This window comes from Passer domesticus, chromosome 27, assembly GCF_036417665.1.
Source record: "Passer domesticus isolate bPasDom1 chromosome 27, bPasDom1.hap1, whole genome shotgun sequence".
Lineage (NCBI taxonomy): Eukaryota > Metazoa > Chordata > Aves > Passeriformes > Passeridae > Passer > Passer domesticus.
Window position 1 is genome coordinate 4,292,897 of NC_087500.1, and position 25,462 is coordinate 4,318,358.

The window sequence follows — 25,462 nt, forward strand, 5'->3', positions numbered from 1 at the left end:
TGGGACCAGCCACCCCAAACTGGGGCCGGTGACCCCAAACTGGGGCTGGCCACCCCAAACTGGGGCTGGGCACCCCAAACTGGGGCCGGCCACCCCAAACTGGGGCCGGTGACCCCAAACTGGGGCCGGTGACTCCAAACTGGGACCAGCCACCCCAAACTGGGGCTGGCCACCCCAAACTGGGACCGATCACCCCAAACTGGGACTGGTGACCCCAAACTGGGGCTGGTCACCCCAAACTGGGACCAGCCACCCCAAACTGGGACCAGCCACCCCAAACTGGGACCAGCCACCCCAAACTGGGGCTGGTGACCCCAAACTGGGACCAGCCACCCCAAACTGGGACCGGCGACCCCAAACTGGGGCCCCAAAGGCAGGAGGACACCAGCACGGGGAGCAGGAGGTCGAGGACGTTCCCGGCAGCTTTCCTGGGAATGTGCCAGTTTGGAGACAATAATAGGCAGCAGCTTCCTAAGAGGATTCAGCACAGGAACGAGAGTTCTCCTTCCAAAGAGGATGGGATTGGGGAAGAAAAAACCAGCAGCAGCTCCATGGCAGCCTGGGGCTGGTGCCAGGAGAAGGGGAAATAGAGAAATGAAACCCCCCTAAAGCCCCTTCAGTGCACTCTGTGTCTCACAGAACTTCTCTTTTTTTCTCTCTGCACATCAGGCATGAACTGTTTAAAAAAAAAAAAAATCAAACCAACAACAAAAAAATCCCAAACCCTACAAATTTCCAGTGGGAATTCTGCAAACAGCATCGCACCCTCAGTGCTGGGAGCCACCACTCCCTGCATATCACCAGCAAATAAAAATTAAAAATAAATCTATATCTGAAATTTCTCTCCCTTCCTTCCTCCCACGGCAAAGCTGGGTAAGGCAGGATCTCCCCAGCTGGAGAAGCATCACCTATTCAGGTGCATTTATTTAAATTTATCTCTCTGTATAAAAAAGAAATTAAATCCTGTTAGTAGCAAGAAGGTCTCTTGGCCCACCCCAAAATTCCCCTCCCCTTTAACACTCCAGAACTCTAAAATTAAATGTTTTCCATAGGAAAGGCCTACTTGGGAAAAAAAAAAAGCTGATAAATAGGTACCTTTGTTTTATTCATCTGTTTTTAAGTCTCATTGAAATGAACAGCGCAAGGGTCTGTGGGAGGAGAAAATCCATCGTAAATACTTCCTTGACAACAACAAAAATAGAAATATGCTCATGGAAATGACACAGGAACACCTGGAAAACCTCAAAGGGCTGAGATGCGACCGACCTCGGCAGGATGGGCAGCACTGGCCCAGGATTCTGGGGACAAATCACTCCCATCTGCTGGCAAATCCCACCAGATGTTGGGATTTTTGTTTCCTTTTTTTTTAATTCTTGAAGGGTTCTGAAAGTTACAAACGGCAGAAATCCCTGGTTTTCAGGGAGGTGTTCTCCTCGGCTCTTAAAAAAAAAAAAATTAAAACAAAAGACAAAAAAAGAAAAAGACAATTCCCACTGCCAAGTTACAGCAGGAGGGATCCAACACCCAGAGACCCTTCCCAAAAATCAATGTACGAAGGCTGCTGTCACAGGGGACAGGACTGGCCCTGGAGCAGAGGGAAAACCGGATGCTTTATGGAAAGAAAGCAACATCAGATAAACCAAACACAACCAGTGTCACATCCCACTGCTGGGATAACCCATCCAGGTGCCTCTGCATCCATAAATTCCCCTTTTCTTTGTTCTTTTTTTTTTTTTCTTAAGAAAATGGGGAAAACAAACAAAACAACAACAACAACAAAAATAAAACCGCTTTGGGAAGCAGCCTCCCCCCAGCCCTCCCTGACAAACTCCAGTGCCCAGCTGGGGGAAACAGCATTTTTGAAATTCCTCCTTCCTTCCATTCCTGCTTCTCCATCAACCCCCCCCTCTCCTGGCTCAGTTTGCTGCGGGGTTGGGATTATTTTTTGTCACTAACCAAGCAGGGGAGGCCAGTGGGGACCCTGTGGCAGCTCCCGAGAGAGGGAGGGATGCCCAGGGAGCTCTGCAGCAGCTGAAATGCGGACGAGACCTTGCTCTGGCCAAAAAAAAAAAATTTAAAAAAAAAATTAAAATTAAAAAAAAAAAATCAAGTCCTGTGGCTAAAGGAGGAGAGGCAAGGGGGGATCCCAGGAAGCTCAGTAGGGAACCCCCCGGCCCCGGCCCCCCCGTGGAGGCACTCGGCCAGGCCCTCGGAATGCCTTCCCGTAGGAAGGCGGCGCCTGGGTTGGGGCACCCCAGCTGTGACCTGTCCCTGCCCCACTGGCACCGCCTGGCCCCAAGTCGCTGTAACTCTGCACTTTGGCCTCTGCGTGCAGCAGCGCGTTGCTGTTGCTGCCCTCGGCTTTGCCGAAGGACTGGATGCCCGCGGGGAGCCTGGCGAAGCGCAGGTCCTGGTCCCCGGGGAACTGCAGCGAGCCCGTGCCCTGGTAGCTGCTGCTCTCCCCGAGGTGGCTCACGGAGCCCAAGAAGGTCCTGCTTTTCCCCAGGGCTTGGGCAGGAGGTTCTAGCAGAGTCTGGGCCGGCTTGGGCTCCTCGGAGCTGTCGGTGCTGTAAGTCCTGGCGGGCTGCGAGCGGCCGAACTCCGGCGCTGGCGGCTCCGGGTCGGGCTGCGAGAGGAGCTGGAGCAGCGCAGCCGTCACGGCCGGGTTCAACTCCTGGGCTGCTCCGGAGAGATCGCCTTCGGGCACGGGAGGAGGCGGCGGCGGTCCGGGGGGCTCGGGGGGTCTCTTCTCGGGTGGGACAATGCCGGGAGGACACGCTGTGGAAGGGTGACTTCTTTTAAAGAGCGTTTCAAACAGAGACAAAGACATTTCTAAGCAAATCAAACCAATCCCTGGCCGAGGCCGCCCGCTCTGGGATGCTCTGGGAAGAGGCGGAGGGAAGAGTTTGAAACGCTGGGCTGGGAGATCAACGTTCATTAACAATGTTCATTAACGCTTTCGCCCCGGCCCCCGCGCACCCAACTCGCCGGGAACAGCTGTCCTAACACCTGGGCAGGCGCGCAGGGAATTCCCGCAGCCGGATCCAGGCTCCTTCCGAGCCCGAGGCAGATGCGGAGCCCCCGCTGCCGCCCGAGGGACGCGGCACCGCCCGGCTCCGGGGCGGCTCACGGATGTGCTGCCTTGGACAAACACAAAGCCGAGCTCGGCACGCGGCTGCCAGCTCCTGAGTGTCCCCTCGGCACGCCGAGGGCAGGGGACACCCGCTCCTGTCCCCTCCCACCCACCCTGATGCCCGGCCTTGCCAACAGAGTCCAAAACAAGCTCGCCGCCTGAATATTTGCAGGCTGTCCTGAGCACGAGAAAAGCCTTCTGCTTCCTCCCCCCTGCCCCTTCACCCCTGATTTCCTCCCAAATCAGGATTTATTTCCCTCCTGGAAAAGCTCCGTCAGCCCCAGTCCCCCTGCTCTGCCCCAGCACAAAGGAGGTGGGAGAGGGAGCAGAGCACCGACCCTCCCCTGAGGCAGTGCCACGGCTGCAGGTGACACCACCGGGGCAGGTGACACCACCGGGGCAGGTGACACCACGGCAGGGAGGGGACACGAGCTGCTCCACTCCCAAAACCAGCCCTGCCTCCTCTGGAGCAACACACCTGAGCTGCCTCCTCTCCCTCGCCCACGGGGGAAGGAATTACTGGCGATGGCAGAGCCCACGGACACCTCGTTGGAATCACATCCTCAAATCATTGGCAAAACTGGTTATTAAAAAGGTCAAACTTTATTTGTGAAAACCAGTAGTCTTCCAGGACCACCCCTCCACCCGTATCCGTCAGTCCACTTTGAAAACTAGATTGTATTGAAATCCGGAAAAATAAAACAACAACGGGAAAAAAAAAAAAAACAAAACCCCAAAAACAATCTTCAGGTAAAATTTGTAAAGCCAAGCTGATCTGGGGGACAGCAAATCATTCCAAAGAATTATCAACAGAGAACAACGGCATCGAATTCCATCTGCTCTACAGTAACCTAGTTATCTTCCAGGACTAGGGCAACAACAACAACAAAAAAAAAAAAAAAGGAGGAGAAAAAAAAAAGAAAAAGAAAAAAAAAAAAAAGCACGATCACAACTGGCTCGTGGTGGGCGGGTGTTGAAGGCACGAGAACACAGCACGTTCAGCTACATTGCAGGAGGTGGGATCGGGCCAAAACAGGCTCCCCGGAGAGTCTGAGACAAACTCAGGAGGCGCTTCTACAATTTGGTGAGGTCGTCACAGGCTGTTGCTAATAAATTCAAAAAATCAACAGAAACAAAAAAAAAAAAAAAAAAAGACATGGAGACATTTACACTCACCTTTGGAAAGGAAATCCGAGAGCTCACTGATACAAGCAGGGGGTTTTAAAGTCTCACTATAAGAAGCAGTGGGTTTGGTTCAGCTTTAGGAGCTGCTGAGTTTCAGGGCTCAAAAATGAGCTCCAGGTAGAACCAGGCACTTGGGGATGCTCAGGTTTTACCTACACAGCTGCCACTATCCCTCCCTTCAGCACTCACTACTATTTCAGCTTTTTAAAATCATCTCTGCAGGTTTGTTTATTTATTTATTTAATAGGGCAGGGAGGGGATGGTGAAAAAGAGCTGGGAAAAAATGCAGAGGTGCAGCAAAAAAACTCCCTGGACGTGCAAACTGATTGCTGGGGGGGGTTTGAGGCAGAACCGACCCTCCAAACTTCCCTTGCATTTTTGGGCAAACCCCAAAACCTCCAATTACCTTCACTGGCCCACTCACAGTGGAGCACTCACGGATTTTGGGGCAATATTTGCCTGTTTGGGCTGTTTAGAGCTGTTCAACCTCCTGAGCAGTCCAGCACTTACCGCAGGGAGCGGGGTCAGGGTCTTTCCTCCTGCTGTCCAACCACATCCTACCCCCTTCCCTCCTCCCATCCACTCCAAGCTCTCATTCCTGGCTGCAGCTCAACCAGCAGCACTCTCTGGGATGCCCTCTCTGCTCACATCAGGTGTGTTCATCATTTACCTGTGCTCTCCTCGGGATGCCTCGTCGGGCTCTTCCTGGGCCCCCGCTGCTCGCTGCTCTTCTCCCCGTTGCTCTCCTCCAGGGTTATCCCAGGCTCCTGGCTCTTCATCAGCTGACTCAGCAGAACTGCCAGCACGTTCTGCATGTCTCCCTGAGCGCTGGCTACCTCTGGAGTCTGCTGCTCCTCGGGCACCTCTGCAGGAGGCTCCTCTATGGCTTCCTCTGCCGCCGGCGGCGCCGCGGGCTCGCGGTGCTGCGCCGTGGCCTCGGTCAGGGCCGTGATGGACTGGTTGAGAGCCTCCAGCTGCTGCTGCATCTCGGGGTTGGAGTGGACGTTGAGCAGCTGGGCCATCTGGGGCACGCTCAGGTCAGTCTGGCTCTGCAGCAGGTTCAGCAGCACGGCCAGCTCGCTCTGGTTCAGCTGCTGCGTGATGTCGCCCAGGCCTGCGGGACACACGGGGAGCACCGAGGGGGGGTGAGGGTTGGGATGGTGGTACTGCACGTGGAAATGAACAGCCTTTCCCCACACCCCACAGCCAGGAACAGCCTTTCCCCACACCCCACAGCCAGGAACAGCTCTTATCCATGTCCCACAGCTAGGAACAGCCCTTCCCCACATCCTACAGCCATGATCCACATCCTACAGCAATGAACAGCCTTTCCCCACACCCTACAGCCAGGAACAGCTCTTACCCACACCCTACAGCCATGATCCACATCCCATAGCCAGGAACAACTCTTCCTCACATCCCAGAGCAATGAACAGCCCATACCCACACCCCACAGCCAGGAACAGCTCTTATCCATGTCCCACAGCCAGGAACAGCCCTTACCCACACCCTACAGCCATGATCCACATCCTACAGCAATGAACAGCCCATACCCACACCCCACAGCCAGGAACAGCTCTTACCCACACCCTACAGCCATGATCCACATCCCATAGCCAGGAACAACCCCTCCTCACATCCCAGAGCCATGACTGACATCCCACAGCAATGAACAGCCTTTCTCCACACCCTACAGCCAGGAACAGCCCATACCCACATCCCACAGTCATGACATGAATCCCACATCCAGGAACAGCCCTTACCCACACCCCACAGCCAGGAACAGCTCTTGCCCACATCCCAGAGCCATGATCCACATCCCAAAGCCAGGAACAGCCCATACCCACATCCCAGAGCCAGGAACACCTGTTTCCCATGACCCACAGCCATGATCCATGTCACCCAACAATGAACACCCCTTTTCCATGTCCAATAGCAAGGAACATCACTTGCCTATGTCCCAGAGCCATGGTCTACATTCCCACAGCAATAAATACCCCTTCTTCACACCCCATAGCCAGGATCACCCCTTCTCCATGTCCTAGATCCACATCTGCCAGCAAGGAGCATCCCTTCCCCATATCCCGGAAGACCTGCTCCCCAAATCCCACAGCCATGATCCACATCCCCCAGCAATGAACACCCCTTCTGCATGTCCCACACCAAGGGACATCCCTTTTCCATGTCCCCACAGCAAGGGACACATCCCACGGCACTGAACATCCTGTCTTCACATCCCACAGCACTGAACGCCCCTTTTCTACATCCCACAGCCAGGAACACTCCTTCTCCACATCCCACAGCCAAAATCCACATCCCACAGCACTGCAGACCCCTCCCCCAAATCCCACAGCACTTTAAGAGCCTCTGTTTGTGTCCCCAGGCTGGGGGAAGGCAGGGATGCTCCGGGAGGATTTCGGGATGCGGTGCCGGCTCCGGTGGCACGGCAGCAGCACCCCGTGGCACTGCACACACACTGCACCCACAGAGCTCTGCTGCACTGCCCCCAGCCCTCCCAAACCCACAGCACACCTGGCTCTGCTCACAGTCAGCTCAGCCAGGCCTAACTGCCCATCCCTGGTTTTGGGAAGTGGGGGCAGCCCAAGGATAGCAGGCTATGGCAGGGGGGTGAGGGGGAATGGGTGAGGATGGCAGTGCAAGCCCCCAGCTGGGCAATCACAGCTTGGCCCCTCCTGAGATCCCCACAGACCCAAATCACTCCCTCCTGCACCAGGAAGGACTCCCAGGATGGAGCTGAGCTGCTCTTTGGGATGCAGGAAGGGCGTGTTCCCTGACACAGCACAAGGAATTAGGTCAAGCAGAAGGCAATTCCTTGCTGGGAGCTGGCCTGGGATCACAGCACTCTGTCCTGACCTGCAAGGATCCAGGTTATCCTAAAATACACCCTGGGAGTGGCATCACCTCCCTTCACAGCCCAATGACAAGTGACAAGGGTGTCCCTTCACACTGACAGTGAGGCTGGAACTTTTTGGGAATAAGGGTGCAAGGGTTTGGTTTCAGCAGCTTAAAATGGAGCTTCTCTTGCTGGTAGGCAATGGAGAACGGGACATTCTTTTCCCAGCTGTTTGTTAATCCAAGCACCACCTTTTGTCCATCTGCCATGTTTCACTGAACACATGGATTGTGCATTCCCTGGAGCAAGAACTGTCTTCCTCGTTACTTGTCAGCACAGCATTGGACACAAAGGAAGCCTCAGCCCATATCTGGGTTTTTGTAAGGCTTCTACAGAACAATCAGGGCAGCTTTGTGGAAATCCACATTCCTCCCCTCCAACTATTTTCTGGGCACAGGGGAGTTGGTCACTGCTTGGAATAGTGCACAAGTCCAGGTCCTGCCAGTCTGGATGACCTTTTCTGCAGCAAAGTGCAAAAATGTTCATTTCTGCCCACCAGCCTGACACTTCCCACCCCTGATCTTCATATAATTTATCAACGAGATCAAACTTCAGCTCATTTGCACACCCTGGACGTGGCTCCACCTTCCAGCCTATGATTCCTATGATTTGTTTCTCCACTGGCTGAAGTGACTCAACGACTCCTTTCATCATTCAGCCTCTTTTAGAACTAATAACACAGCTCAGAACAAATTCACAGTCAGCTCATCAGTGACTTCTGAAGACCAGACAGAACCTTCTGTGTCTTCACAGCAGAGAGAGAGGAAAAAAAAAAAAAGAATAAAAGAAATGAGGACAGGAAGAGCCTGGAATGCCCTTTCTGCAGAATTAGAGGTGAAAGAACCAGACTGGCTTAAAATCAGACCCAAACCTCCCACTCCCAGGGAGGGAACACACCAGGAGCCTTTTCCAGACCCAGGTGGGCACTGACCTACTGCATCTGCAGCACCAGGCTCTGCTTTGAGCTGGGCAGGCTGGGGGGGCACAGGACTGCTGTTGTTTTTCACAGTGTCTGTGCTTGTAACAGAGGTAGTTTCTTTCCGAGAAACTTTTGATACCGGAGGCTCCTCCACGGCCATCCCGCTCTGCCGCTGCCGCCGCCGCTTCTTGCTCCACAGCTCGTGGCAATCCTGCCAGTGGGGGAGGCTGCAAGAGAGAGAAAAACGTGGCAGGGAAACCAAGGGAATCTCCAAACCCACAGGAAGCCCTTAGCACAGATGGTGTTGCCCCTGTGGATTGCTGGAAGTGGCCGAGGGCAGCTTGGATGGGGTTTGGAGCCACCCCGGGATGGTGGGAGGTGTCCCTGCCCGTGGCAGGGGTGGCACTGGGTGGCATTTAGGGTCCCTTCCCACCTAAACCATTGCAGGATGCAACTCTGTAGAGCCCTGTCATGTTGTTCCACTTGTACAGATTGAGAAATGGACTCAGGAAGGGTTTTTGGGAAGGAATTCCTCCCTGTGAAGGTGCTGAAGGCTGGAATGGATTTCCCAGAGAATTGGCAAGTGTCCAAGGCCAGGTTGGACCAACTTGGGATACTGAAAAATATCCCTGCCCATGGCAGGGGTGGGACTGGATGAGTTTTAAGTTCCCTTCCAACCAAACCATCCTGGGATTCCACAATCCATGACTGCAGCCAGACTATCACAGGAAGGGGCAGGTCCCAAGGCCAGGAAAGGCAGTGTAAAAATCATTTACTTTGCACTGGGATCTGACCCCTGAATGTGCTGGGATCTCACTGCAGGCACACAAAACCAGTGGGTGCTCCAAGCTCTGGAGTCTGGGACTGTTAGGAAAGGCCCTTCCTTGAGAAACAGGGAAAGAAACAGGGATCTCCAGAGCTGTGGCTGCATTTTCACACAAACCAGTCATGGTTTTATCATCTGCTTGATTGGAGTGGGAGAAAACTGAGTGACACTGCTCAACCCTGGCAGTCAATTAACACACAGCCTTAATTAGGCCTGAGTAGTTCTCCATGGCAGAGACAGGGCTGTGCTTCATCTACTCCTGTACATCTTCCAGCAGACCTTTAGAGCACCTTACAAACATTAAACTGGGCTTTATAAACCCAGCCTGTCATCAGAGAGAAAACCAACAGCACAGGAAAAGCCATTTGCTCAACCACATAACCAAATACAAGGGCAGAGTTGAGAGAACAACCCAGAAATCATAATTTTGACTGAAAAGAACACCATGTCTCCATCCCAAAGCTCCCAGAGGGGGATGGCAGCTGGGACTTACTCTGGAGGTGCCATTTTGCTGAGGTCAACGTCCTTCAGGAAGTCACTGTGCAGGGCCTGCTCTGCTGTGCAGCGCTTGCCAGGGTCCAACGTCAGCATGTGGTCCAGCAGGTCCAGGGCAGACGAGGGAATGCTGTGGGGAGGGTGGGAAACATGGATGAGCTCATGGAAAACGTGTGGAAAAGCTCAGTGGCAGGAGGACACCTCAGGCCTAAGGGGAGTTCACACAGCCAGAGCTCATGGCTCGTGATGCTGCAGCTCAAAGGCAGCAGCAGGGCAGCACCAGGTGTGGGGAGGCTGGAGCTGTGCCTGGGAGGTTCAGGCTGGGGTTTGGGAAAGGTTTTTTCCCTCCCAGAGGGTGCTCAGGCACTGGAACAGCTCCCAAGGGAATGGGCACTGAGCTCCCCCTGGGGACGGGCACTGAGCTCCCCCTGGGGACGGGCACTGAGCTCCCCCTGGGGATGGGCACTGAGCTCCCAAGGGAATGGGCACTCAGCTCCCCCAGGGCATGGGCACTCAGCTCCCCAAGGGATGGGCACTCAGCTCCCCCTGGGGATGGCACTGAGCCCCCCTGGGAACAGGCACTGAGCTCCCCCTGGGGATGGGCACTGAGCCCCCCCTGGGGATGGGCACTGAGCCCCCCCTGGGGATGGGCACTGAGCCCCCCTGGGAACAGGCACTGAGCTCCCCAGGGAATGGGCACTGAGCTCCCCCAGGGGACGGGCACTGAGCTCCCCCTGGGGATGGGCACTGAGCTCCCCCAGGGCATGGGCACTGAGCTCCCCCTGGAGATGGGCACTGAGCTCCCCCAGGGGACGGGCACTCAGCTCCCCCTGGGGATGGGCACTCAGCTCCCCCAGGGGACGGGCACTCAGCTCCCCCTGGGCACGGGCACTCAGCTCCCCCTGGGGATGGGGCACTCAGCTCCCCCTGGGCACGGGCACTCAGCTCCCCCTGGGCATGGGCACTGAGCTCCCCCTGGGCATGGGCACTGAGCCCCCCCTGGGCATGGGCACTCAGCTCCCCCTGGGCATGGGCACTGAGCTCCCCCTGGGCATGGGCACTGAGCCCCCCCTGGGCATGGGCACTCAGCTCCCCCTGGGGATGGGCACTGAGCTCCCCCTGGGGACGGGCACTGAGCCCCCCCAGGGCATGGGCACTGAGCCCCCCCTGGGCATGGGCACTGAGCCCCCCCTGGGGACGGGCACTCAGCTCCCCCAGGGAATGGGCACTGAGCTCCCCAGGGCATGGGCACTCAGCTCCCCCAGGGGATGGGCACTGCCAGAGCTCCAGGAGTGTTTGGACAACACTCCCAGGGACAGGGTGGGATTTTTGGGGTGTCTGTGCAGGGCCTGGAGCTGCACTGGATGATCCCTGTGGGTCCCCTCCAGCTGATGATATTCCATATTTCCACTCTGTATTTTGCCATTTACGAGAAGCACCTCTGCCACAATTCCCATAAAATCATCCCAGAGCCAAACCCCATGAAGAACATCCCCCTGAAGATGCCACACTTTCAGAAGAGCAGTCCCCAGCCCCAGGGAAGCTCTCTGGAGGTGGGTGAGGTGCTGGGGGAGGGCACAGGGAGCCCAGCCCGACTCACAAGGAGAACTCCTCGCGCAGGCGCCGCCGGTATTGCTTCTTGGGCTTCATAGTGTTGAAGTAGGGCAGCTTGATGACATCTGGCCACACAGCTGGGCAGGGGCTCCCACAGAGCCGGCTGGGGAGCAGGAGCACAGTCAGCCAGGGAACTCACAGAATTCACACAATCATTGGGCTGGAAGATCTTCAAACCTTCCAAGATCATCGAGTCCAACCCAGCCCTGACATCTCAATAAACCCTGGCACCCAGTGCCAGTCCAGCCTTGGTTAAACACCTCAGGGCTGTGCCCACCTTCCTGGCAGCACATTCCAGTGCCCAGTCCCTCTTTCTGTGGAGGATTTTTTCCTGATGTCCAGCCTAAACTGCCCCTGGCACAGCTGGAGGCTGTGTCCTCTTGTCCTGGTGTCCCTGGTGGCCACTCCAGAGGAAATGACCTTGTGGGAATGGTGTGAGCACAAAGAACAGAACAGAACCCCCAGGTTGGGAGAGACCTCCAAGACCATGGAGTCCAGCCCAGCCCCAGCACCTCAATAAACCCTGGCACCCAGTGCCAATCCAGGCTTGGTTAAACACACCCAGGGATGGTGACTGCACCACCTCCCTGGGCAGAACATTCCAGAACTTTATCACCTTTCTGGAAAAAGCTTTTTGCTGATATCCAGCCTAAATTTCAGCTCAAGGCTGTGTTCTGTGGTTGTGTCAGTTCCTGGAGACAGAGCCCAGCCCCAGCTGAGCACAGGCACCTCTCAGGAGCTGTGCAGAGATGAGGGCACCCCTGAGTCTCCTTTTCTCCAGGCTGAGCACCCCCTCCTAAACTGGGGGGCCAGAACTGGACACAGCACTCAAGGTTTAGCCAGGAGGAGCAGAGCCACCAAGCCCAGGGCAAACACCTTTCTCAACCTGCTGCAGGAAAAACCCAGGGCTGGGCACAGCTCAGATGAGGTGTTAAAAAAGGAGGTGTCAGGAAGAGGAAAATGTTGAGCTTGAGTTTATAAATCACTCTAAACAATGACATTTTATTTTTCTTACTACAAAGTTTGAAATCTTAATGTTTCTTACTTAAACTTCCCAAACTCACTAATTTTTAGTATTTTTACCTGGCAGAGGTTGTCCTCCTGGACTTGATACCCCTGGAGGTGTCCAAGGCCAGGCTGGACAGGGCTTGGAGCAGCCTGGGACAGGGGAAGGTGTCCCTGCCATGGCAGGGGTGGCACTGGGTGGGATTTAAGGTCCCTTCCACCCCAAATCATGCCAGGATTAAAACTTCCAGCGTGAGAAGTAATTCAGGTTGGTGATTTTTTGACTCAGCAAACAGCAAGGTTTACTGAGGCCACATAAATCAGCAACCACACACCTGGTGTAGGTGTGGACACCTGATTATTCCCATTTGCATTCCTGGCCCTGTTTTCCAGTCAGGTTAGAGAACAAGGGCTCCTCTAACTCCCTGCCTGCGTGCACGAGCAGCTCCTGCAGCACCTCCCTTCACAGACATGCATGTGCAAAGCTTTACCTGATTAATTCAAGCTGAGCCAGTTCCAGATTGGCTTGAAAAATAGGCTTCTTTGTAAACAGTTCCCCGAGGATACAGCTGGAAGGAGGAAAAGCAAGAGGTCACGACAGCAAACCCTGGGGATGAGCGTCTCAACACGGCCGCGTTTGTGCTTTGCCTGAGGAGAGTGATTTGCATCAGGGCTTGTAGTGACAAAGTGACCTGTTTGTACAGAGTCCCCAGCCCTGGCCTCCTGGGAATCACCTCCTGCAAGTGGCTGCTGCGTGCAGGAAGCCCCTGACAGGTTAACTCTTTGCAGGGAATGGAGGATGTGTCAACGTGACAAGAGAAAAGAGCCCAGAGCTCTCATTTTTCCTCCAGGTTCAGCTTTCGTTTGGGTTTTCAACTTCTCTCTGCTGGTTCAAGGTGTCAGGGCAAGCAGAGGAGATGGGTTTGTGCACACAGAGCTCTTGTGCAGCTGGGAGGGAAAGAGAGGACAGAGGGAGCACCTCTGACTCCTGCAGCCCTCAGCATCTCTCCTTCAGCCACCAGGAACCAGTGCCAGAAGCAGCTGGGGAAATGCAGGCACCCGGCTGGAATGGGAACTGAGCAGCAACTGGGCCTCACAGTCAGTAATTATAATTAATTATTAGTTTGCCCAACCTGTCTTTGTGTTATAACAAAGTTTAGCTGGAACATCCCAGTGGGAAGTGCCCACTGTGGGGACTCCAGCCTCAGTTCTGCTGCTGAATCCTCCAGTATTTGCTTCTGAATCATTTGGAAAAATGTTCCATCTTTGTGGTTGAACTGCCCAGACTCCTGCTCCCTGGGCTTTCTGTACTACAGAAACTTCCTAAAATCTGAAATATCTACTTAAAAATGTTTTAGCTGAAAAAAAAAAAAAATAGTGGCAAACTGCAACTTCAAGAGTTTAGAGAAAAATTCTCTAAAAAACACACTGAAGGAGTGAGCAGCACAGGGCAAACGTCACCCCTCTTGATCTCAAGGGTATATCAATATCAGGTTTGTATGCATTTTAAATAGTGAAAATGCTGGTTTTTTTATCCTTTCTCATTTCAAACCCAAGGAAAACCTCACTCTAGGAGTTTTTACTAAGTGGTTTTGATGAGGGGGCACACTCGCATCCCTCACTGTGAAACCTCCCTGCCTCATCCTGCATGGCTGGCACAGATGCAGCTGTGGGACCTGGCACAAACGAAGCAGCAGCTGCCAGGGGAGTGCTGAGGAGCTGGCACAGGGCAGGGAGGGCAGCAGCACTCACCCACAGCTCCACACGTCGATGGCAGGGGTGTAACGCTCCTCCCCGAGCAGCAGCTCCGGGGGTCGGTACCACAACGTGATCACTTTGTTGGTGTAGGGACGGCTGCAAAGCAAAAAAAAAACCAATAAAAACTCATCCCAAGAGCCACAAAACCCTGAAAATTGCTCCATTTTGCTTCCCAGCTGCACTTACGCCTGTTGGTGGCAGCAGGGGTGTTTTAAGTGTTTGCACTTCTGAGTTAAAAACTGAGGAGGTAACATGGATTTTACAGGAATCAGGACTTGCTGTAGGTACACAAGGCTGAAAATCCCTGACCCTCAGCAGGCTGCCATCACTGAATGGTGACTGAGCTTGGAGCAAAACTCACTCCAGGGTAGGTCAAAGCAAGCAGAGAAGAAGTTTGGGGTCCTTCTGAGCTGCTCTTCTAATTAAAAGTTATTAAAACCAGCCAGGAGTGTATCTGTCTAACAACTGGAACTGGGTGATACCAATGAAAATGATTTCACTTCCAAGTGAGGGATTGTGTGGATAACTAAGGAGAAGAAGCCATCCCACCCAGATAAATCCCTTCCCCTTCCTCACCTCTCCTCTGAGCTGTAGAGTCGGGCGAGCCCAAAGTCTGCAAGTTTGATCTGCCCACTGAAAGACAAAAAAACAGCTCCTGGTTTAAATCACATTTAAAATACAGAATTATGGAATGTACTGAGCTGCCAGGGACCCATCAGAACCCAACTCCTACTTAAACCTCAGTTAAAGGTGAGGAAACCCCTCCAAGCAGCAGAAAAGCCACATTTGCAGGAATTACTGCTGGATATGCCAGGCTTAATTCTCCACTTCTGACTGAATGCTTCAAAGAAATAAAATGTTAAAAAAATCCCAAAAACTCACCAATAATTCAGTGTTATCTGTATCACAAACCCTTCCCAGCAGGCCCATGTCACAGATTTTTTTTTAAGTGGATATTGAGATATTTGGTTGTAATTAAGGACAAGATTTTACAACTGGTTACCTGTTGTTCAGTAAGATGTTGGAGCACTTGATGTCTCGATGAAGGAAATTCTTTTTGTGACAGTAATCCAGACCCTCCATTAACTGTTTCATGAAAGACTTGATATGGTCCTCTGAGAAATGTACCAAGCCAGATTCTAGCAGCCCCATTAGGTCATGGTCCATGTACTCAAACACAAGGTAAAAGGCACCTGGGATAATAAACAGAGAAATTATTGAAAACAAAAGGAGAGACACAAAAAAGAGGAGGAATGAAAGGAGATTAAATTGTTGAAAGACTTTTTGTTGTGCATAGTTCTGCTGGAGTTGTATTTTTTTTTTACAGTTCTGTGCTGTCTTGGACTTACTGGGTGTGCTTTTCCCTCAAGGGGCAAAAAAAGCCCCAAAACAACAAAGCAGCCCCACCAAACTGAGATCTGAAATGAAACAACACTCAAAACAAACTTCTCTGAAGTTCTGGCCACATTTACCTTCATGCTTTGCTTATTTTCTTACAAGAATTTGTTGAAGGATTGCCATGCATGGCTTGAACCTGTGTTTGGGCTGTTCCCTTCTCTCTCCCAGAAGAGCAGGTCCCAAACAAGACCCAGTGGGATGCTGAAACTCTTTATCCACAGTGACTGAGGACAAAGAACTTTTCACACTACTAGTTTGTTGCCACTAATCAGTATTTAAAAGGCTTTTTTTTTTAAAGGCTGCTCTCCTGTGACTCTGCAGGAATGCAACCATCCTTTGATCAACTCACTCCAACTGGAACCTGTCCTTTGCGGTGAGGCCAGCGCCAGATCCAACCGCAGGAGGAACACAAAGAAACAAACCCAGCCCAGAGCCGAATTAACACCAAACCAAGGGGCTGCATCACACCTGTGGTGAACAGAAACCAGCCCAGCAGCCAGCTGTACCTTTGTCCTTCTTGAAATCCAGTGCATCTTGTTTGTCCGTGACGATCTCCTTCATGTTGACCACGCTGCGGTGGATGAGCTGCCGCAGGATTTTGATCTCGCGGATGGCTGTGATGGGGAACCCTTCCTTCTCATTGTCCAGGCGCACCTTCTTCAGAGCCACCAGCTCACCTGCAGGGCACAGGGGTCACAGACTGCTCACCTGCATCCCCAGGGAAGCTGGGAGCAGCCCCAAGCAGGGAAAATGCCCACGAAGGGATGTCCCTGCTCATTTTAGTTCAGTCGCTCTGCTAGGAGCTCTCATCTCACACCTGTGCTCTTCCCAACCTGCTCTGTGGGAAATGGATTGGTAGAAACCTTATAAATAACACTAGATACCTTGGAGAAGTACATCTATGAAAGATGCATTGTCATAAGACCCACAAAGAGTAATTTTAGATGATTGGCTTTAAGGCATTTACAGTATGGTGTGGCAAAAGATGATAAGCCAAGAAATAATTATACTATACTGTAATTAAGAAATAGTTTCCCTCTGATTGTGATGGTGTGAATTATAACATCTGTATTATCTCACCCATCTCTGGAGACTGAAAATAGAATGAAAGATTTTAAAACCCCTCTCAGTTGCCCCATCTCTGGGTCAGAAAAGGGCTTAATCCAACATTGCTCCACCACAAAGGGGGAACAGAAGTTTACCCTGGAACTTCCCAAGCTGTGCTGCAATAAAATCTGACAATCTAAAAAGCAGGGGTTCAGTGGCCACCACAATCTTCTGCCCAGGCATCAAAGCACACCCCAGGGCACAGCATCTCACCAGCAGAGCAGGAACCTGGGCACTAAACTCAAGACTCCAGAGCCGCTGCTCTCGTGCCCCTTTCAGAAAACACCCGCTGGAAGAGCTGGAGTCACTCCTGACCCTGCAGGTGTTTGTCACTGTGGAGCAGTGTGGGAACTCAGTACATCACTCCACATGTCCAGAGCTACCGAGACAACCCTTGGGGGGCTCGGAGGCCCTGGAATGTTGCCAAAAGTACCTGGTGGCTTGACTTTGATCCTTTTAAAGAAATGACACCTGAAGGTGAGGAGATGAGAGAATTTCAGGTCTGAATGGTGAGGGGATGTTATTCACTTGCTAGAACTTGAGTTAGAATGCACTGTACAGGGGGGTTTTATGTGTTGTACAGGGGGGTCTAGAATTCTGTGCATGGATCAGGAGTCCCAAGATGGAGGGATTTGGGCGTGCCCTGTCCTTCTTTCTTCTCCTTGGCATCCATGTTCAGGATGATGTTGGCATGTGTGGATTGGTTCATGGTGAAGGTGCACTTGCCAACAAGGGCAGAAAGTATTGGGAATTAAAGGTAAATATCTAATATGTAGTTTTCACTATAAAAGAGACCCCGTGGGTGGGAGAGAGTGCCCTTGGCTGCCTTGCTGATCAGACCTTGGCTGGACAGACAGAAAAACTTTATAGATAAGGAACAATAAACTCAACTGAAGACCAAAAAGCAAGAGTCCAGACTCCTTCAAAGCACGGCCTGCCCAGAACCACCTTTTCTTGTGCTGGGGCAGAGACAAGTGACAGCCGACCCCGGCAGAGCAGCAGTGGCAGGGAGCTGAGAGTGGCATTTCCCTGGGGCCATGCTCACCTGTGTCCTTGTCCTTGGCTTTGTAGACCTGCCCGTACGTCCCCTCTCCGATGATGCCGATGATGTCGAACTTGTCCACGCAGCGCTTGCCCCAGTCGCTCTCCGTCTGCCTCCTCTCCCCGTAGCGAGGACAACAGATTCTGCAGGAGGGACAGCTCTGTCACACACCCCGGGGCTCCAGCTCAGTGCCATCCCACAAAAAAACCCCACCTGCTTGACGGGGTTAATCCCTAAAACATCCTGGGTTAATCCATAAAACATCTTGGGTTAATCCCTAAACACTTGGGCTGGTCAGCAGGGGGAGGAAGCAAAACAGAGGCTCCAGAGCTGCCCAAGCAGGGAAAAGACCAAGAAGAAACACCAAGAACACAGCAAGGCTCAGGCATGTTGGCAGCACACTTCTAGAATGTTCATTTTAATGTATTTTTGTGCATAATCCCAACTACTCCCAGTACAAAAATATTATCCTGGATGGCATTATCACACTGCAGCAGGGCAAAAATGAACGTCTGGGGTATTTTTCTGGGGTATTTTAAACATCTGGATGTTTGATTATTTTATTGAAAACACTCTGTACAAAACGTCAGGGGGTTTTGCTCCTTCAATAATTGCTGAAATTTGTGATCAGAGGAAGTTCTCTATGCCTTGAATGTGGAACTGTGGAATTTCAGAATGGTTTAGGTGGAGGGACATGAAATATGATCCAGTCATGGGCAGGGACACTTCTCACTCTCCCAGGGTGCTCCCAGCCCTGTCCAGCCTGGCCTTGGACACTTCCAGGCATTCAGGAACAGCCCCAGGTTCCCTGGGCACCCTGTGCCAGTGAAGAATCCAAATCCCCAATTTGGAACAACCAACTTTTGAAAGCAACAAGAGTTTTATACAGAGATGCTCATCCAGAGGTTTCTTCTGACTAAATCAAAGAGAAAAGAGCTTTTGGGGTAGATGTGGCTGAAGACTGGACATGACACACTCCATTAATTGTACCATTAATTCTCCAATAAATGGGACAAGCTGCCTTTAGCTGAGGGTCCAAATGTGAAACAACCCACAGGAAACAGCCATTATACTGAATAATACAAAAATAGGAACTTGTTTTCTCTCCTATCTCACTTCCCTCAATAAAAACCCTCAAACCAGTTGGGAGACTTGAAGATTTAAAAAAAAATAAATTAAAAAAAATAAGAAGTCAGCCTTACTTTGGTCTCTTTTTGAAGGGTTGCTGAGGTGGTGTGGCTGCCTTTGGTTCTGGGGAGTCAGGAGGAGATGGGTCCCCCCCAGGGAGCTCGGGGGGCAGCGGGAGGTCCGTGAGTAAGTGTCGTGGTCTCTGCTCTCTGTCTTTCTTCACAGGTTTTGGAGGAAGAATCTCTTTTGGACTAAACTCCGAAAAGTTAATACAACACAAAAGTCAGACTCAACAGCCAGTTAAACAAACAAACAAAAAATAAATAAACTACTGCAGGATAACAGCTCTGGTTGACAATGTGAGGTTTACGTGTCAAAATCAGCACATTCAAATATAAAATAAAGCAGCTTAAATTCACAATGTTCATACACCAGGAGAGAAAAGTGTCAGAGTGGAACACATCATGAAATGAACACACAGGTCTGCACTAGAACTTGCTCAGTTTGCACAAATCAGCAGCAGTAATTCAGAGTTTCCTGTGAGGCAGCTCAGGGGATCAGCCAGCACCCACTTGCTGACCTTCACTTCCTCTCTTTACTCCATTTATCACCATGAAATTAAGTGCTTGACTTGGTGAGGACCACTACAAACACAGAGCCAGAGCTGAACCTCCCTCCACAAGGAACTTTTAACCTTTCAGCAAGGACTGAAATGTGGCTTTAACTCCCAAATGCTGCTGAAGAACCAAAAGTTGATTTATTAAATCCAATGACCAATTATCAGGAGTTTGGTTTAGGCTGGCAGGAGCAGAACCTACTTTGTCTTTCATGTATTTTGTGAGGAGAATTCCTAGATTTGAGTAGTCACGAATTCTCCATGCAAATCTCTGCTTCACCAGGAAAATGAAAAAATGCAGAGATCCAAACATCCTTCCCAGGTCTGCTTTTAGGGCAGGGAGCAGATTTGGTGTTTGAACCATCAGGTCTAACACTTTAGAGTAAATGAACTGATGGAAGTAGGTCGTTTTGCCAATTATTTTATTAGACACTGCCTAATAATCTGCACGACAATCTCTTGTGAAATCTTCTTAAGGAAGGAGGAAGATAAAAACCACCAGAAATAGGAGAGGTAGATGGGCTGAAACTCCCCCCATTGACAGCAAAAGGCTTCAAAGCACAATAATCATGTTCAAATATCCACAGAGAATCACAAGGAATTGTTAAGGCTGGAAAAGATCAAGTCCAACCATGAACACTGTCACATTCATCACTAAAGCACAAAAAGACACAGCCTTTGTCCAGAATTAAAACAACTTCTTTGTAAAACCAAGGTGGGAAGGGTGAAGGTGTGTCTGGAGAGTGAACCTGCAGTGCTCATGTTCCAAATCACCAATTACCAGTTCTCAATTACCAAAAATTCCCATTTTCTTGCCTTTTATCTGCTCACTTCCTCTATTTGCATATCAGCACTTGGTTCCTCTAAGCTCAGCTCCCCCAGGACACCTGGGCTGGTCACCAGGGGGAGGAACCCAAACAGAGCCTCCAGAGCTGCCCAAGCACAGAAAAGACCAAGAAGAAACACCAAGAACACAATAAAAGCTCCTTGGAGCTCCTTGGCTCCTCTCTCCTCTGAGCCAGGAGGAATGGCACCCCCAAAACACAGCACAGGTGAGTGCTGTGCTCCCAGGAAGCTGCACAAGCTCTGCATCAAACCAGGATTGAATTTCTACCAATTCCTCCTAAAGAGCTTTTCCTCCTCTCCTGGTGAAGCCTAAAAGAGGTGGTGGTAATTCTGGAGAGGTTAAAGAATCTCCACTTGAGTAAATTCTGTCCTTGGCCACTTCAAAACCCAATTTCCAACCCTGTATTTGCCACGGGCTTGGGGCTGGAACCCAAACAGAGCCTCCAGAGCTGCCCAAGCACAGAAAAGACCAAGAAGAAACATCAAGAACACAACAAAAGCTCCTTGGAGCTCCTTGGCTCCTCTCTCCTCTGAGCCAGGAGGAATGGCACCCCCAAAACACAGCACAGGTGAGAGCTGTGCTCCCAGGAAGCTGCACAGGCTCTGCATCAAACCAGGATTAAATTTGTACCAACTCCTCCTAAAGAGCTTTTCCTCCTCTCCTGGTGAAGCCTAAAAGAGGTGGTGGTAATTCTGGAGAGGTTAAAGAATCTCCACTTGAATAAATTCTGTCCTTGGCCACTTCAAAACCCCATTTCCAACCCTGTATTTGCCACGGGCTTGGGGCTGGAACATTCCCCAGGCTCAGCAAGGACAAAAGTCCAGCTCAAAGAGTTTTGCTCACAAAAATGAAGGCCACTGGTGAAGGGTGAGATTCTGCACTGTCAGGGCCACATGGAACTGCCACCAGACTCAGCAAAACAAGGGGGATTTCCCATCCTTTTATTGGGAAAAAGAGGCATTTACTGAGCCCCAGCATCACCCTCATCACCCCAGCCCTGGGGTCAGGGATAAAACACTTTTACAGAGCTGGGTGGTAAAAAAAAAAAGAGCTCTAGGTGTGAGTGGTTGAAAAAATAAAATAGAAATTTGTCTGGGGTTGGAAAGGAGGGAACACTGCAGCAGGATTTGCTTTGGGAAAATCAGCAGGCAGCTCAAAGCTCCTGCTCAGCACAAACATTTAAAACCAGTAATATTTACTGAACAACATCACACAGGGAGGGCAACAAACACACACCAGCCTCACTTTTAGGTTGGAGGCAGTGAGAACATTGCCCTGCTTGCCATCAATACCAGAATCACCCATGAGAATAAATTCAATTATTCAGAATATGTAACACTTCACCACAGGGTGACTGTATTGAGGCAGGACTGTGGGATACCACACTGGTCACTGAAAATGTGCTTTACTCCCCAGTCCCAGCACATCTTTAGGGATGACTGGGAGGAGAGAGGAGGTTTTAGGAGCTACAGGCTAGGCAGATCAAATTAAAAAAAAAAAATATCACTGATGACCTTAATGGCACTGTAACATACTAACAGCTAGAAAAGGAGAGAAAAAACCAATTATTTGGGTTTTTTTTCCTTCTCCACTTCATTCTGGTTATTCTGTTCCTTTCTTCCCACCAAAAGAAACCCCATGAGTGGGGTTTTCAGAGAAATTCATCACAGAGGCCCCAAGCACCCCCAGCCAGCCAGAGCTGCAATCACAGGACAGAGCCAAGTGTGCATGTTTTGATCAGAAATGATCAGGAAATAAAGTTGAAGCAGGTACAGTTTCACTCATTTTTGAACTTTTTCAAACAAACAATAGCTGCTTCTCAAGCAATGAATTGCTTGCATCAATTACTCAAGAATTAAGACAATACTCAAGTTAAACCAATGCTGGTTTTACACATGGGCATGGCCTGTGTGGCTGGTGAACCAGGAACAGAAAAAGCTCTGGTTTGTGTACTTGTTAAGATTTTTTTAGCTTTTTCCTGTTCCTTGAGTACAAGTTTTTAAAGAATTAAGCAAACAAAAAAATGTAATTTTAAAGTAAGTGTGCAAACAGCTCCAACACAGAGAGGCAAAACCCCAGAGCCACGTTCCATCCCTGTAATAAACAGGAGCAAGGAGTGATGTGAAACCTTTACCAAGCAGCAGCCAAACCTCTTGTTTCCCACAGAGATAAGAGGCAACAACCTGCACGAGACCATAAAACCCTCCACACAAACCTGGCAGGGCCAGCACTGGAACAGCCCTGGGATAACTCCTTTAAACCAACACCACAGTCGTACTCTGCAGGATAACCTCATAACTGTAAAACCAACCCAAAAAAAACCCCAAAACCCTCTTTATTCAAGGCTTTGCTCTTAAATGCAAAGGGGATGCTGTGGTGTGACCTTACCTATCCAAGTCATCTTCCCCAACTAAAATAGGGGGGAGCGGAAGCGGAGGCAAGGTGGAAGTTTTCAGGTGTGGGATAGCAGCCGTCACAGACACTTGGGTTTTTGTAGCCACCTGCACAGAGGACTGGGAGTTCACCTGAGAGGATAAAGTAGACGTCCTTGGGTGGGAAGAAGATGGCAAAGACGTTGGGGCTGAAGGAGGAACCTGAACAGGAGTCACTGGGGCTGGAGGCAAAGGTGGGGCAGCGGGTGACGGAGGCAGCGGCGGCAGCGGCGGCGTGGGAGGCGGAGGGGTGGTGGTGGGCAGAGGTGGAGGAGGGGATTTGATGGCGGGGAGGGGAGGCGGAATCTCCTTCTCTGCTGGGTCTGTCTCCTTTGGAGATACCAGGTCCTCTACCACTGCTACAGGCTTCGAGTCTTTTGTTCCCGTGGGTTTGGAATCCCTAAGTGGAACAGGGTGTTTCCTCTCCGAGTTCTCCTCTGCCTTGGATTTCGTTGTCTCCGCAGGGGCTTTAGGCTCTGTGTTGGTGTACAGCAAATTAACCGAGTCTGTGTCCGGAGCTTTCTCAGATTTAACAGTTTTGGTGACTTTTTTAGACTCTGTCCCAGCCTCCTTCAGCTCAGCCAAGCTGTTCTCCTTCCTAGCCAGGAAAACAGGGGAGCCTTTGGCCTCCTTCCCGTCCACCTTGGCTGCAGCGGCTGCCGCGGCCGCTCGCTCCTTCTTCTTCCTGCTGAGCTCTGCTCCCAGGCTGGAGTTCAGTGGGAGCCTGCTTGGGGAGATGCTGGAATGGCGACTGCGAGAGCCAGACCTCTGCTTTTTGCTGTGAGATGAGTGCCTCGAGTAGCCAGGGCTGCGGCTCCGGGACTTGACGGATTTCCTGGGGAGAGAAACGAAACGGAGCTCCTCTCACCCTCTGAGCTGCTCAGCAACGGCTGAATGCGTTACTGGTCAGCTCAGAGAGGTCACAACGCCTGTCAGGAGAGGCTGGAGCTACTGAAAGGAGTTTCTGAGTCAATCAGGAGCAGTTTTAGATCATCCACCAGTTTGATATCATCACCCACCCTTGCTGTGCCAGACCCGCCGGCACACCGGGAAGAGAAGGGAAGGATCAAGGCTGGACAAGGCCCAAGGGAAGGAGGAGATCACAGCTCACACACCCAACACGAGGCTCCAGTCAAGAGGATGAGCTGGCAGTTTAGGAATATTTCACAGGAATTATGTGGAACTTTAAAGGAAAGCATGGATAAAACAGGAATGCTGCCTCAGGAAATCGGGCACTTCAAGCTGCTTTCACCCCCCTGGTTCTTTCACTGCTATCACAACTCAAATTTGCATGGTGGGATTTGGAAGAAGGAAAAATAAACATCAGGAATTTTAAATCTATTGGTCAAGGTCTTCCTGTAACAAAAATGGGCTCTAATTCAGGTGTGTGTGCAGAAATAATCACAGCAAATCTGGGCTGGGAGAGAAGCAAGGCAGGAAACACCTCACACCATCAGGGCTCTCCCACATGAACCTGCTCAGGAGAGGGGAAACTGATGGGGAAACCAGATAAAATGGAAGTGGCAACTGGTCCTTCCAGTGCTTACATCAAATTCCTGATAAGCCAGAAGTGTTTCCTGCACTCCAGGAGGAACAAGGATTGGGCAGGGTGAGGCAGGAGGCTTTAATGGTGTGGTGGGCTCTGATGGCAACAGGACAGCCAAAAATTCTGAGTTCAAACACTGTGACAGACACAACACTCCACTCAGGACACATCTAATTTGGAAAACACAGAATTCCCTCAAAACAGCCCCACAGCAGTTATTAAACACATTTAACAGCAGCAGTTCAAACACAGGTGACACTGGCTCCCTTGTAACCATACTCACAACATAATTAACAACACCAATTAGTATTATCCCCAGACAATAAACATTTGGCAAATAAACTGCAGAAATGAGACAACAGAAAGTTCCTGTCCCAACAGCAGCAGCACCTTGCAGGAGGGGCAGCTGAGAGCGTGGGAGGTGAAGGGTTTCCCCAGGGGAGACTCCAAGGATCAGAATTCCTCTCTCCCACTTGGAAATACAAACCCAAGGCTTGTGCTGAGAGTGGTCAAAGAACAGCAGGGTTGTAGGTAAATCCTCACCTTTACACTTACAATAAATATACAACCAGGAGGAGAGAAAAGCTGCAGTCACACGGCTGTTTCCCTCCTCACACACTGTCTGCCATGGGAATGCTGCCTCAGGATCACCTTTTCCAAGGTTTCTGCTCAGTGAGCTGACAGCCTGGGCTGCAGTTTGTCTGGCACCACGAGCTGGGACAGCAGGTACCTTTTCAGCAGCTCCAAGACATTTGCAGGTTATGGAAAACATTCCTGATGAATCCTGCAGGATGTCACTGACTGCAACCACAAGGTTTTGGGGTGAACATTCCCTACTGCAATTCATCCAGGATGGATTGTTCAAGATGCTGCAGGGCCCCTTCTCCAGCTCCCTGTCTTCCATCCTGCCCCATGAGAACCCCCAGGAGTTACTCCAGTTCATGGGATCATGAAGGGTTTGGGTTGGAAGAGACCTCAAAACCCACCCAGTGCCACCCCTGCCATGGCAGAGACACTTCCACTGTGCCAGGGTGCTCCCAGCCTGGCCTTGGGCACTGCCAGGGATCCAGGGGCAGCCCCAGCTGCTCTGGGAATCTGTGCCACCCTCACCAGAATTTAACCCAGCTGGATGCAGAGCAATCAAACAGATCAAAGTAAACTTCTCCAAAAGTCCAATTTTACCTTATTTCATGGTGCTAATTTAGAAATAACCACCAGGGACACCTGCCTGGAGCAGGGCAGGTGAGGGTGGGGAAGTTTGGAATGCTCAGATCCTCTCACAGGGGCTTCTGCACCACAGAACCAGCACTTCCCAGGGCTGGAATGACTCCCTGACCTTCCAGCAGCAAATATCCACAGCCCTCTGCTCCACCAGGAATAAATCCACCAGGAATTATTGAAGGAATAAATCCACCCAGAATTATTGAAGGAATAAATCCACCAGGAATTATTCCAGGAACAAATCCACCAGGAATTATTCCAGGAACAAATCCACCC

At 51.2% G+C, this 25,462-nt stretch overlaps 1 protein-coding gene across 2 annotated transcripts in view; it reads right to left on the minus strand.

The window, feature by feature from the left end:
* Positions 1–1,086: 1,086 nt before the first annotated feature.
* Positions 1,087–25,462, minus strand: part of CDK12 (cyclin dependent kinase 12) — a 30,547-nt gene continuing 6,171 nt past the window's right edge. Inside the window, exons 2-14 of one of the 2 annotated variants that reach the window (XM_064399915.1) lie at positions 22,376–23,254; positions 18,599–18,775; positions 17,400–17,539; positions 15,754–15,924; positions 14,853–15,042; positions 14,426–14,482; positions 13,844–13,945; positions 12,583–12,660; positions 11,073–11,189; positions 9,471–9,602; positions 8,164–8,378; positions 4,989–5,432; positions 1,087–2,778 (exon numbers count right to left, since the gene is read on the minus strand). In XM_064399915.1, coding sequence (XP_064255985.1) covers positions 2,156–2,778; positions 4,989–5,432; positions 8,164–8,378; positions 9,471–9,602; positions 11,073–11,189; positions 12,583–12,660; positions 13,844–13,945; positions 14,426–14,482; positions 14,853–15,042; positions 15,754–15,924; positions 17,400–17,539; positions 18,599–18,775; positions 22,376–23,254 — 3,325 coding nt within the window. In that variant the 3' untranslated portion in view covers positions 1,087–2,155. Of the gene's footprint in view, positions 2,779–3,714; positions 4,240–4,988; positions 5,433–8,163; positions 8,379–9,470; positions 9,603–11,072; positions 11,190–12,582; positions 12,661–13,843; positions 13,946–14,425; positions 14,483–14,852; positions 15,043–15,753; positions 15,925–17,399; positions 17,540–18,598; positions 18,776–22,375; positions 23,255–25,462 lie in introns of those variants that run through there. The other variant, XM_064399916.1, reaches the window with a different exon arrangement.